The sequence below is a fragment of the Myodes glareolus genome, chromosome 11, assembly GCF_982192425.1.
Source record: "Myodes glareolus chromosome 11, mMyoGla1.1, whole genome shotgun sequence".
Lineage (NCBI taxonomy): Eukaryota > Metazoa > Chordata > Mammalia > Rodentia > Cricetidae > Myodes > Myodes glareolus.
Genome location: NC_142036.1, coordinates 28,052,165 through 28,066,879, shown reverse-complemented (window position 1 = coordinate 28,066,879; position 14,715 = coordinate 28,052,165). Strand labels below are relative to the sequence as shown.

Genomic DNA, 14,715 nt, shown 5'->3' with positions numbered 1-14,715 from the left:
CTCTGGGTGGTGATTAGACCACTAGACCCTGCCCTTTGCATCTCTCAGAACCTTCGTCCTTCCTTTTGATAAGAGATTTAGCTGTCAATGTCTTTAATTACAACTGCTTTTCAGAAGAATTCCATCTCTACCTGTCTGATGCGGTCACTGTTGCTAAGGCTGGGACAGGCCAAGGCTCTGAACAGATTCCCTGACTAGCCTTAAACTCGCCATCCTCCTGCCCCCATCTCTGGAGTGCTGGGGTTGCCCTTGTGCACCACAACACCCAGTGGTCCTATAGATAACAGTCTTTTATTGGCTACCTTCCCCTTCTCTTGTGAGTGGAGTTGGCAGCATCAGGAAGAGGAGTAGAGAGGAGAGTTGCCTACTTGACAGGACATTGTAGAGCCTCCCGCATCCTCCACCCTGCCTTTGCAGTTAATTTCCTTTCTGCCAAAGCTTACCACGCCAGAGCCAGATTTCTGGAGGATTCCTTTGCTCTTTGTGTGACAGTGGTTTGAAGGATAATTAGCTAAGTCCTTAGTTTGCAGCCACACCGCATTTGCCTCTGAGGACTTTGTTTTTCTCTAGGGTTTCCCCTGTTGTGTTCTTTCCTTACTGTTGCGTTCATTCTGTCATGGTCTGCGTGTTTCCTGCTTTACAGTGAGCATGTACAACCTCTGCTTCCTTGCGTTTCTTCCAGACACTTGCTTAAGATATGCATCTTTATTCAATTTTTGATGCTTTTGAAATTTTTTGAGGCATTTTGGTAGAAAGGCCCTCATTTTAACTATTCTTTGCCAAAAAAAATGTCTGAAATTAGAAACCTAATCCTGGAAATGTTATTCTAGTGGCCTTTCAACTTTATTGTGTGTGGAAATTGCCTCAGGCATGTGTAAGAAGTATGGCCCATCAATCTCCGTCACAGGCCTTTGTATTTTGAATGCGCTCCTTTGCTATTCTGAGCAAAACCACTGCAGAATTCACATCCTTGAGCTATTCGCAATTTTACTTCAAATAATTCAGCTGTAAGTATAGTTCATATATCATGAATTGGTTCAGAAATAACCACTTTAAAAATCACTTAAACTAATATCAAGTTTATTGCACACTTGAGGCAATGTTTACATACATGGAAATGTTATTTTAAGTATATGCTGTTAAGATCTATTCTCGAACTATTATGATTTAACCAGTTCTGATGCAGGAATAAGTTTAAGGGACCAAAAGAGACTCCACGTGAAAATATAGGATGTGACAAAGATTGAGTTACTAGATATTAATTAAATACTTTAAAATTAGAGCAAATGAACAAATGTTTCATGTATTAAAACAATGATTTCAGCCAGATTTAAGTTGTGTGTATGTGTATACATGTATGTGTACTAGGCAGCCAGAGGTCAACCTTGGTGTGAGGACGTAGGAGCCATCTAACTTGTTTTTGAAACTGGGGCTCCTCAATTAGTGTAGCCTGGCTGGTTGCTGCCTGGCTGGCCCATAAGCCCCAGGACTCCCACTTGCCAGCACTGAAATTACACATGAGTCACCGCAGCTGGCTTTTTAATGTGATATCTGGGGCTTGAACTCAGGTCCTCAGTGTTTCTGAGACAAGAACTTTACTGACTGAGCCATGTCCCTGGCTCTCAGATTTAAACTTTTAAAAAAGAGTTAAAACTGCAAAACATGAAACTATTCTTTTAAATATCCTGATGAAAACAACTTGGGGAAGAAATGGTTTATTCAGCTTACAATTTTAGATTAAAACCCATCACCGAGGGAATGTCAAGACAAAAACTTAAGTAGCTAGTCACATCTCCCCTCTAGTTAAGAGCAAAGAGAGAATAGGCACATCCTAGCTTGCTCTCAACAAGCTTTCTCTTTTCATATTATTTAGAACACCATGCCTATGGAATGGTGAGCCCCATGATGTGTTGGATCTTCCCTATAGCAAAAGTCAACACAGCCCCTACAGACATCGCACAGGCTAACCTGGTCTAATAGTCAACACAGCCCCCATAGACATCCCATAGGCTAACCTGGTCTAATAGTCAACAGAGCCCCCACAGACATCCTATAGGCTAACCTGGTCTAGATAAGTCTTCATTAAGACTCTCCTCCTGGGTGATTCTCAGGTGTATCAAGGTGAGAGTTAAAACCATCCAGCAAAGAAGCCATGAACATTTAAAAAACAAAACAAAACCATAAGCACATTATTCATATAAATTAGAATAAGGAAAATCTTTTTTATTTATTCAGTTATTTTTTTGTGTATGGTGGTTTTACCTGGATGTAAGTCTGTCCACCACAGCGCATGTTTAGTGCCCATGGCCAGATGAGGGCTTTAGATCTTCTTGTGAGCCATCATGTGGGTGCTGGGAATGGAACTCAGGGCTTCTGGAAAAGCATCCAGTGCTCTTAACCACTAAGCCATTTGTCACTTCTACCTGAGGAAAAGCTTTTTATCCGAAATCAAGTAATGAAGGCATAACAGGAAAGACTGATATGTGAGAACTTTCATCCCCTACATAGATTTTCTACACACCAAAGAGCTCAAAAAATAATCTTATGTGGCAAAAATAAAAATTTAAATAAAATCCAACTTAAAAGGTTAGGATATCACCCAGTGATTGTCTGGTAGGTGTGGTGGTCCTCGCCAGATGTCACCTTGGACTCATGGGCTCAGCAGCCTCCGAAACATAGCTGAACACTTCTCTGTTCACTGTAGATTATACAGCAGCACAGAATGCCAGTGATAAAGGGCAAAAGGCAGTCTAGCTAAGAAAATAGACACAGGACACGAGTTGGCAGCTCACAGAAAAAGCAAGTGTGATGTCTCCTATGTTAAATGCCCCATCTCTGTCAGAATTAAAGAGTTAAAAGCTAGACCAGCCATAGGTCACTTCCCAGTTGATTGGATTGGCAGAGGTGAAAAAGTTTCACAGAACCTAGGCTCTCAAGGGTGTGAAGAAACAAATTCCATGTGTGAGCACTGTTGACGGTTGAAACGTGGTTGATGCAGCCCACCCGGAAGCTTTTATAGTCACCAAGGAGAGGTCAAACCAGGTTCTTTGGGGGCACTTTTACTTTAGGAATTTCCCTCTACAGTGTGCAGCTATGCAGAGATGTTTTATATCTTGGTCTTTTGATTAAAAGATGTAAAGAAACCAAGGTTCACTGAAAAGGAACTGGGTAGTTTATGAGTATGTGACATGTTTTGGTCAGAAAATACAAACACACAATGAGCTAGTGTGATAACTCAGTTTAGAATGTGTTTGCCTGGCAAGCCTGACAGACGGCTCAAGGTCAGTCCTCAGAACCCACAGAAAAGAAGGCCAGATGTGGTGTGCACGTGTAATCCTAGCACTGGGGATGTTGTGACAGGAAGATTCCTGGAACACAATGGCCAGCCAGTCTAGCTAAACTAATGAGCTCTAGTTTCAGTGAGAAACCCGTTCTTAAAAGAAAATAGGGTGAGCAAGAAGGGAAGTCACCCAGCATTGGCATCCAGCCTCCACATGTGCACACGTGCACAGACAAATGTGTGCACAAATAATGTCTCACACAAGAAAGAAAAAGTGCTCTGGCTGGCCGTTGGCCACTTCACTGAGAAAAAACCATGCATCAGTGCACTTGGCCTTCAAGCACCTGCAGCCTAACCCAGCTGGGATTGCAGGCCAATGAGTTGCCCTGTCGCAAAGTTCAAAGTGGCTAGTAGTTGAAGAGTGACAGCCAAGGTTGATACATGACCTCCACATGCATGCCCATGCATGTACACATGCATCTGTACTCATAGTAAAACACGCACATATGCATATAGACACACAAGACCCCTCTTCCATATTTGAACATCTCTGACACTGGGCTGCATCGAACAAAATGTAGCATCTTTCCCTGCATTACCATGTGGTAGTTGTACAAAGTAATGGGTTCCATCTACTTTGATCTTATTTACCACCTCCTCGCTGTCTTGTGTCCTCCTGCCTCTTTCCCCCAGTCATCTCTCTACTTTTCTGTTTCAAGTCTGTTCTTTTTTTCTTAAGTCTAGATTCCATATTTGAGAGAAAACATACTTGTCTTTCTGAGCCTGGCTTCTTCTTAACATGATGATCTCCAGTTCTATCTATTTTCCTGCAAATGACATAACTTTGTCTTCTTAATGGCCGAGTAGTATTCCATTGTGTTTATATACACCACATTTTCTTTTGCTCCTTGTAGCCAAGTAACCGCTGTTGTGTAGCTTTCCTCCTCTGCAGCCCTTGTGAAAACCTGGCGATTATTCCAATTAGCAACACCGTGAAGATGGTAATTACTTCTGATTGTTGCCTGAAAGCTTTTGTTGACACCTGCTGGTTAAATCCAGAAAGCACAGGCATCCGCCTCCCACCCCTGGAGCTTGCAAGGGAATCCTGAGCAGTGGTGGGGAGCACGGTCTGGAGCAGTGTAGTGGATCTTAACCCTCTTCATCTCAAAGATGAGAAGTAGGTGAGGCTACAGACGTGGGTAGTAGCCAGATATGTTCATTCTATACGATGTGTCTGTCAAGGCTGCCCGTTGTATCCCACAGACATTCAAAGTTAGTAAGAAAATTTAAAGCGCAAAGCACTGAGTGCACATTCAGTACACGGATGACCAAGTGAAACGGGGACTTGGAAGAATTTGACTGTGTATGAAAGAACTTACTTTACATACTTCTTTCTATGTATAAAGATGCAAATGTGGTCTGGGGTACAAGCCTGGTCATGTGAGTCTTGTACCAAATACAAGCTTTGTGTTTAAAGAAGCAGTGTGTGGTGCTTCTCGCAGTTGGCAGGGTCTTTTGAATTTGATTTAAAAAACGGTTCAGATCTAACATTAATAAGAGTCCTCCTGTGGTAAGACCAAGTGTGAGGGTGATCGTGGGTGTCGTGTAGCTTGAGAGGCGGAAGAGATCTGTGTGGAGTTGGACATAAAGAAAGCTTTGTGGAGGATGGACTGGTCTTGAGGTAGATGTAAGAGGTGGAGCCTTTATTACTAATCTCTGTTGAGCCAGATGTGGTCACATCTGCCTGCAGTCACCTGCTCAGGCAGCTAAGGGAGGAGGATAGCTCAAGCTCGGGCTCAAGTCCAGACCAGACAACATGGTGAGAGCATGCCTCAAATGTTAGTAAAACTAGTATTATGTCATAGACCTAACTGCCCCATCCTGGAACTCAGGCCACACCCCTCTTGGCTCTAGGACAGAGCTGACAAAATGTACTGTGATTTTTTCCAGCACTTAGAATGAATTCAGTTCCCTCCCTTCCACTTAGAGCTATGAACAAACCCCGGTCCTTGGGCTTAGGACAATCTTGAACTGTGTACTTTTACCTAGTGCCTCCCTTTCTTGTGACCCCTGGAAGGCAGGCCAGGCCAGGTTAGAGCCTGGTATGGAGATTACCCCATGCCATCCCACCCCAAGAACCTGTAAGAGGCAGCAACCACCCTTGTCCTTGAAGGTCCTTTTCCTTCAGGCCCCTCAGGCTGCGCATGGTGGGCATCTCACCTGATGAAGCTCCACTTTGGGAACCGAAGGTCTACCTTGACACAGTCTCTCCTGATGCTCCCCTACTTTGGGGCCTATGGTGACTGTCCCTCATCAAAATGCTTTCTGTGCCCACTTCTTTCTACAAACTTGATTTCTTTTGTAGATTGGAACAATTAGAGACATTATTTATGTTTACTAGTGTTTTAAAAATGAATACACAACTTCAGAAGGCTCCCTTGGTTTTTTTTTTTTTTTACCTATGTATGTATTTCTAAACTAGGTCTGGGTGGCTTTCGTTTCATTCCTAGATCTGGTCTTTCTTTGGCCTTCTCTTCCTGTTTGGTACAGCCTGTAGTCAGCCACCAGGTGACTCCTTAAACAGGAGGCAGCGTGTTTGGGGCATGCCACTGTTTCTAATCCCCTGATGGCCTCTCAACTTCGATGAAGTCTGAGGCTCTCCACATGGCCTCAACAGGTTCTGGCTGCCCCTTCTCCAGGCTCACTTGAAAATGTTTCTTCTAAGTGTTTTCATTTTAGGCCTGTGTGCTTTGGTCTCTCTGCCAATGAGACTGTCCCCCCATCCCCAAATGCTGGCTCCAACACCTTTCTCCGTTTATAGCTCTGTTAGGGCTTCTTCCAAGGTGACTGAGAGCAAGCAGCCCCTGCCTCCCTCTTGCTCTCTGCTCACCTACCCTGTTTCTCTCCACGGCTCATCCTTCCCTGACGTTACACTGACTCACTTGTTTGTCTTCCCCACCAGCTGTCATCTCCTTGGGGACGATGACTTCATGCTTTTGTTCGTATTTCGTCCCTACTGTCTAGAACAGAGTCTGACATATGGCAGGCTCGAAATAGCTACTGTTGAATGAACGAACTTAGTCAGAAAAAAAAAAGCAGCTTCTTGTCCAGTGTTAATAAAACGTTGCTCTTCTGTCTGGATGGGGACTAGGAAATGAACAATAGTTCCTCTGCGGCGGAGTACTACAAAGAAGTTCTGAAACAAGACAATACTCACGTGGAAGCCATCGCCTGCATCGGAAGCAACCACTTTTATTCTGACCAGCCAGAGATTGCGCTCCGCTTTTACAGGTGGGCGTTAGACTGCGTCTGCAACCAAAGTCGGTGAAACAGTACAGGGATGGAATAAAAGCGCAGAGAAATTCTAGAAAGGCCACATGTGTATAAATCTAAGAACTCTGTCTCTTGGCTGCTTCCTGCGAGTTAAAGTGGTATTGGTGCTTTGCGGGTGTGCAGGCTGGCATCCTGGAAAAACGTACCTGTGTGGCCAAGCTTTCGTTCTAGCTCAGTGAGTTCACACTGGTCGTCAAGGAACAAGAGCGGCTAAAGAGCTTCTTGAAATAGTTCTTGCTGTCACTGCCCTTTAATACCACAGAGCCTAAAGGCAGGGAGCCTGGAGCAGGAAGGTTTGCGGGTGCCCTGTGTTCTGAACCTTAACAAGGACTTAAGAAGAGGTCTGTGAAACATTTTCATCTTTTCCCAAGTATATTATAGTCTGGTTCTGTTTTGAGCACATACTTATTTTGTCCCTCATGTGGCTTCTAAACTACACTTTTTGGTCATTACGTTCATTGTTTATCTGTGCATGCTGCACGGCCTGCTTGTGAAGGGTATCTCCCTTCGCTCCGGGTCTCTCCTTCTACTTCCCAAGTCCCTGGGATCAAGGTCCGGTCGTCAGGCTTGGACATAGGCGCCTTTACCCACCAAGCCATCCCACTGGCCCCTAAAATTCACTCTCACCTGGTGGTTTCAGCCCTTGTAATATTTAGGGAGAGACCGGCAGCTGCCAAGCTGTTCCAGACACATACTGGAAGCACAAAATAAACAGCTGCCGTCCTCTCCACCCCTGAAGTGGGTCACGGGCTTCTCAAGCGTCTGGGGCTGGCTTTTCGTTGGTGTGTTTGAGTGCTGTCGGATTAATGATGCATAGAAGCAAAGTGGAGGCCTTGAGCTTCCTTGGGACAGCTGAGTGGGGAACACAGAGAACCACCTCCAGTCACACCTTCCGTGGCAGAGGTTCCCTGGGGTGAACCTGTACCACACAGTACACAGCAGAATCCAGGGCACTACTGAAGGCTTGGTGGTAAGCACGGAGCACATTCCTCAGGTTGGAGCAGCCATCGCAGGTACTGAGGCCTCTGAAGTAACATGTATGAACTTATGTGACCACTTCTCCTTCCTTTCTAATAAAGCTTTTGCAGGGAGAACACAAAACAAACCACTTTTCCTACCTTGTCCCTGGACTCATGGCCTATGACAAGTTATGTGCATATTGATATGTTTGTGTTGATGTTCACCAGGGGTCCTAAAATTGCTAAGTGAATTGACTTCTAACAAGGTTGGTAAAGGTAGTCTAACAGCAACTTCTGTGCTCCTCTTTGGAAAGACGCCTCTTGCAGATGGGAGTTTATAACTGCCAGCTTTTCAACAACCTGGGGCTATGCTGCTTCTATGCCCAGCAGTATGATATGACTCTGACCTCATTTGAGCGTGCCCTTTCCCTGGCGGAAAATGAAGAAGAGGCAGCTGACGTCTGGTACAACCTGGGGCACATTGCTGTGGTATGTTTTGTGTGTGTGTTGTGTGTGTGTCTATGTGGTGCATGCGTGTGCATGTTTCCTGTTACGAAAAAAGTCACCATATGTTCATGTGAAGAAATTCTCAGACATAATAAATCCAGCTGACAGTTTGGAGATTTTCGTCATTTTATATCCTCAAGTTAAATTCATGCACAGAACTCACACTTCCCTGCTGTGATTGGTGCTGGTTTTCCCTATGTAGCTGGAGAGATTTATATTCAAAATGAGGGGGGGTGGCAGGTGGCGTGGGGAGCCTGTGGCTTCATGTGTGCAAACGTGCACTTTTCTTTTCAGGGAATAGGGGATACAAACTTGGCCCATCAGTGCTTCAGGCTGGCCCTTGTCCACAACAACCACCATGCGGAGGCCTACAACAACCTGGCTGTGCTGGAGATGCGGAAAGGCCACGTTGAACAGGTCAGAGAGCTGCATTTCCTCAGAGGAAAGCTGGGACACTTAGCCGTCATTATCTGTTACACTCTTAAAATAGCTCTGGGGTCCAACAGGCCTGGTTCTTAATCCCAGCTCTGTTATTACCAGCTGTGTGGCTTTGGGCACATCACTTCACTTCTCAGAGGCCAAAAGTGAACATTTGATTTATGGGAATAATGTATACCTCCATAGTCTTCCCACCTGAAACGCACCGTCTCCCACCTGTGATGGAGCTGCTCCTGCCAACACCCTAGCAGCCCCCTTTCAGCCCCCTTTCTTTTTTCCCCCTCTCTGGCACTCCTGCACCCACACTGTTCGGCAATCCTGTCACCCCTAGTTCGGTGTGGTCCCTCTTCTCTACCCCATGTTCATCTCTTTTCTGCACTATCCCAGGTGCAGGTGCCTCCTGGCTGATCTCCCTTCTGCACACACACACGGTGGGCACTTTACTGACTAAGCCATCGCCCCCACACCCCCACTACAAGGGAGACTACTGAGTGACTTAATGACGAATGAATAAGGCAGTAGCATATCCTCCTCTGAGTAACCTAATGGATTTTGTTATAAAACTATCATTTTATTAGTGCTTTAAAAAACCCTCCAGTTCCTTCTCTTTCCATTTGGACGAAAGCCCAGGCGGCCTGGCCTGGCCTGTGCAGGCCCTACACTCTGGTCCCTACCTTGGAGACTCTATCCGTGTGCTCCTTTCTCACCGGCTTTAGGTGCATGTACAGTCCCACTGCTCTACAGACACACAGGGCTCTGTCTCCCTTCCGGCCTTTGCAGTGCTCCAGATCTTGCCGTGACAAGTTTCTTTTCATCACTTGAGTTTTAAGTGTCATCTCCTTGGAAAAACCCAGCATTGGTCTAAGAAAAGTCCTCGAGGCCTCACACATCTTGTGGTGTTTCCTTTTCCTTGTTTTACTGGCTATTGGCGTGCAGAGCAGACTGCTGGATGTTGGGGAACTTCTGCCTTCTCAGCACCAGAAACAGCACCTGGCATATGGGAAGTCTAAGTCAGTGTTGCTGAAGGGGCCGGGGACGTGGCTCAGTCAGTAAAATGCTTGTCACACGAGTTTGAGAGCTTGAGTTCAGATCCCCAGCACCCACTTAAAAAACCACTGCAGCCTGCATCTGTACCTCAGTACTGTGGTGTGTGTGTGTGTGTGTGTGTGTGTCCATATGATTTCAAATGGTGTTGAAAAGTTTTATATTCACCCCCATTTTATAGTAAAATCTAGTATCTACTGTCTTATATAAGTTGGTATCCTTTTTTCCATTTCAAAAAAAATGATGCATGAATTTGTTCTCAGGGTCTTTGGGTTGCGGTGGGGGGTTGTGTAGTGGCATCGTATGAACTGTGGTACAGGCGTTACCATTTCCTGTTATGCAAAACATGGTCTGTCAAAACATGATCATGTGAAATGTAGCTTAAGTTTCATGCTTTGAGTACTTGTGTTGGCTAGTCCATGTCAACCTGACCACATGGCAGGGCGTTGGAAAGGAGGGAGCCTCAGTTGAGAAAATGCCTCCATAAAACGAAGCCATAGGACATTTTCTTAATTAGTGGCTGATGTGTTGGGTGATGCCATCCCTGGGCTGGGGTCTTGGATTCTATAAGAAAGCCATGAGGAGCAAGCTCGTAAGCAGCACCCCTCCAAAGCCTCTGCATCAGCTCCTGCCTCCAGATTCCTGTCCTGACTTCCTTCAGTAGTGACTGCAAGGCAGAAGTGTAAGCCAAATAAGCCCTTTCCTCCTCGGTCACGGTGTTTCGTCACAGCGATAGGAGCCCGGACTAGGACAGTACTTTAGAGAAAGCTTGTCACTGCCTGTTGCTATTCCACTTAGCAGACTGATCAGCAGGGTCGTGAATGTTTGCTTGATCTCATCCAACACACAACTTTGGACTTTGAAATGTCATTGAAATGTACTGGTGTCAAGTCGTTATGAGGGAACAGATTGTTAAAGCCGCCTAAGTTGATCTCCAGCGAAAAAGCTCAAATCAAAAAGACTGTTTTTAAGCTTCGAGGAGATCATATTTCAAATTCTGTATCATACTGAAGTGCAAACTTTATGAGGCAGTGGTTCTCAAATAACTTGCATCTACCCTAAATTTTCAATTCTCTTATTTCCTCTTTTGAAGTATGGATCACTAACATAATTTTGCCAGGCTATCCAGAGTAAGTTATATTTTGTTACTTCTGAGAAATGTTATTTGTATTTTCCATGGGATCGTTTTAAGGTCCTGTCCCAGGTAAGTTTTGTTTTAGCCTAAAGAAATCGTAGCTATAGTCTAACATGCGCTCATATGGCTGCCTTTTCCCCGTTTCCTCCCCACAGGCAAGAGCGCTCTTACAGACGGCGTCCTCTTTAGCGCCCCATATGTATGAGCCACATTTTAATTTTGCAACGATCTCTGATAAGGTATTTTCTTCCTTTATTAATTTATCATCTGACACATTCTTGATCTCTCTTGGTTTAAAAAAATACAGACTGAATACATTTTAAACCTTATCTTTCTGAACAGAGGTTGATTATTTTTCAATCTGAAAGAAATGACTTTTAAGAAATTCTTATCACAAATATCTTTACTTCAGGAGATTATGTAATAAACTTTATCACTGGGTATTGACTAAAACACCACTATAAATTGCAGAAGAAATCTCTTACATTTTGAAATAACCACATTTAATCACTAAAGAACACTTGTTAGATAATTCCTGGCCCAAGAAGGGTTTATAATAGACTTTTACAGCAAAGGAATCCTGTCCATTATCTGCAGATCATATTTCCACCACACCTTTCTCAAGATTGTTGTGAATTAAGATTGGTAGTCAATGCTGTTTCGTTATGAGCAATACAGGGGGAAGGTAGCTGTTAATAGTCTGTTGCCAATCAGTTAATATCCAGAAGTCAACAGGAAGAGTGAGCTGTTTTCATAAGACACAGACAAGCAAGCCAGGGCACCGGAACATCTCAGCACTTTTACCCTGAAAAGCAAGTCTGTCTTGAGGATTAAGAAACAGTTCAAAATGTTTGTGATATCAGTACAGGGTTTTATTTACTAATGACATAAACACTGTATCTTTATGGCATGAACACAAAACTATCCACATCTGTTTTGAAAATAGAAAAATCTCTCACTCATATTATGATTTTGGGGGCAGCTACTAGATACCAATTCTGTTGGAGTTACTTTACCTACCTTCCTGATTCTCTGCAAAACCCCAGCGAGGTTTCTTTGCCGAGCCTCTCTCTGTTCTAGGCCCTGTTGTCAGCATAGAAGACATAGCAACCAAGGAAGCAGACAAAAACTTCTGCTTCTTGATGCTCACATTCTCGTGGAACCTGAGGCTCACAGAGGCTACAAGGCATCCCTAGGACTGGGTGTGGAGGCTGTAAAATTCTGGGCACAGGAAGCTAAGGCAGGAGGATCCCTAGTTCAAGGTTAGATCAGCAAGATCCAGTTACAATAAAGCCCAAATAGCAGGGGTCTTTGGGGATGAGTCAGTGATTAAGAGCACTTGATACTCCTCCAAAGGACCAGAATTTGGTTCCTAGCACCCAGGGCAGGCAGCTCACAAAAGCCTGCAACTACAACTCCAGCTCCCGGAGATTCTGCATCTCTGGCTTTGGCAGCACCTGCACACACATCCACATACTCACATACACTCACACATATACATAATTAAAATGATAAAAGATAAACCTGAAGCAAAATAAAGACACATGCTAAAGCCACCTAGCAACATGAGATTCCAAACGGAACCCCAGCTGCTATGATGCCCTTGCTTCTTGCTCTGTGCCATGCTGCCGCTTAGTTAAAGGCACAGACACTTTCTTATAGGAAGGCCAGCTCACCTGAGGATCAGTGTGCCTTTTTGATTCTTAGCTCAAAGAATTTCTAATTCTTATAAGATAGTTTAGAAAAATATTATAAAATATGAATAATGTTGGCAATGTTTTAATATATTATAAAATAATAATGTTGACAATGTTATGATTTTAAAAGGAAACCATTTGAATATAAAATACATACATATATATGTTATTAAAAATCTATCAGAGTTGAATCATCTAGATTTTTTGTGCACATACTAAAAATTTTCTGACTTCAGAAGTGCATACATGAATGAAGGTAGATTATTTTTCTTTGGTACTGGACATAAGCAGAGTTCATTGAACATTAGAGATACCCTTTATAAACTTAAAAACCAGTATCTGCCCAGCACTGTTATATTTAGTATCACTTAGAACCCCTCAGAACATAATTTATATCCTTTAAAAACAATTTGTTTAATTTTATTTTATGTGCATTGGTATGAGGTATCAGATCCCCTAGAACTGGAGTTATAGACAGTTGTGAGCTGCCATGTAGGTGCTGGAAATTGAACCCAGGTCCTCTGGAACGGTGGCCAGTGCTCTTAACTGCTGTGCCATCTCTCCAGTTACCCCCTACCCCGTCTTTTTTTTTCTTTATCTTTTTTGGAACAGGATTTCTCTGTGTAGCCCTGACTGTCTTGGAACTCGCTCTGTAGATGAGGTTGGCTTTGAGCTTACAGAAGTCTTCCTGTCTTTGCCTCCTGAGTGCTGGGATTAAAGCTGTGTGCCACCAGTGCCTGGCCTTTATACCTTAAGTTACTATATTTTATTTAAATTTTCTGCCTAAGAGATACTATGCTAATCAAATGTCTCTGTTGGATGTTGCATTTATTATAGCTATACAGACCTGGGTCTTTGCAAATGTCCTTTTATACTTACTGTACTCTCAGAAGCAGAGAGAGAAAACATGTGTTTCTGATTCATAACTAAACAACTATAATGGAGCATATGTTATTTATATAATTTTATTTACCTCATTATTTATGATGGATTTAAAATTTAGATAATTCTAAACTGAATAATTTACTTTTGAGAACTCTTGGCATCTTTTTAATATGTAGATCTTATTCTGTTCCTGATCTGGTATTTCCTACAGATTGGAGATCTTCAGAGAAGCTATGTTGCAGCTCAGAAGTCTGAAGCGGCATTTCCAGAGCACGTGGACACACAGTACTTAATTAAGCAGTTAAAGCAGCACTTTGCTATGATCTGATCAGTCCTTGGACCAAATATGTCTACACGGAGGGCCAGTGCACAGGAGAGAACAATGTACTGTACACATTTGTAGCCATAATGTCATGCAGACCTAAGAAGGTAGCATAGAAGACTGTAAACCAAGCCTGGCGGTGGTGGCGCACATCCTTAATCCCAGCTCTTGGGAGGCAGAGGCAGGCGGATCTCTGAGTTCTAGGCCAGCCTGGTCTACAGAGTGAGTTCCAAGGAAGCCAGAGAAACCCTGTTTTGAAACAAACAAAAATACTGTAAACCAAAACCTACTTTAAGAAGTTTGTTGTTTTATAAGGTAATATTTTAAAAGAAAGATTTAAGTATTTCCTAGTTTTACTTTTCAATTAAAAAATTCATTGTTAGATACAGACCCTTTCAAACAATTATGTCATGTATGTGGGTGCACTTCAGCCACACTTTCCCCACCCCATGATTCTCTTTGTCCCCTACCCGGTGTCACAACCACTTTCCTACCATCTGTATGTCTATTAGTTTAAGTTTCTAAGTAAAATCTAGAGGCCACACTTTAGAGAAAACATAAAATATTTGTTTCTCTGAAACTGACTCAACTTGTGTATATAAAAACATTTTTTCACTTTTCATGAGTTTTTATTTCATTTATCTCGATGATACAAATTAGTTTTAGAAGCCCGTTAATCTTATATATCAAACTGTTAATTTAAGTTTACTTGAAATGATGCACTACTAGTATTTAGCTAATGTGTGCCCCAGATGCCCACCAGTTCACATCATGACAAAAGTTAACTCAAAACAAATTATAACAAGTTATGGACAAACTTTCTCTCCCTCCCTTCTTCTCTCCCTTTTTCCTTCCCTTTCTTCCCCCTTTTCTCCCTCCCTCCCTTCCTCCCTTCATTTCTCTTTCTCTCTCTCTCTATATATATATGTATATATACTTATATATGTATATTGTGTATATATGTATGCGTATATATATATATGTTTAAAAGATATAATATGTGTAAATTTGTACCACACAGTGATTTCTTAGCTGAAACTCTAAAATCATAAAATCAAAAAAAGAAAAAGATTCATAAGTTTGAATTCTTGGACCTTTAAACTTTTCATGCTTCC

At 43.0% G+C, this 14,715-nt stretch overlaps 1 protein-coding gene across 1 annotated transcript in view; it reads left to right on the top strand.

The window, feature by feature from the left end:
* The window catches only part of Ttc8 (tetratricopeptide repeat domain 8), a 55,410-nt gene extending 41,190 nt beyond the window's left edge, over positions 1–14,220 (top strand). Inside the window, exons 10-14 of the mRNA XM_048449406.3 lie at positions 6,432–6,571; positions 7,887–8,061; positions 8,374–8,496; positions 10,852–10,935; positions 13,490–14,220. Of these exons, the coding sequence (XP_048305363.1) occupies positions 6,432–6,571; positions 7,887–8,061; positions 8,374–8,496; positions 10,852–10,935; positions 13,490–13,606 (639 nt within the window). The 3' untranslated portion in view covers positions 13,607–14,220. The remainder of the gene's footprint in view (positions 1–6,431; positions 6,572–7,886; positions 8,062–8,373; positions 8,497–10,851; positions 10,936–13,489) is intronic.
* The last annotated feature ends 495 nt before the right edge of the window (positions 14,221–14,715 follow it).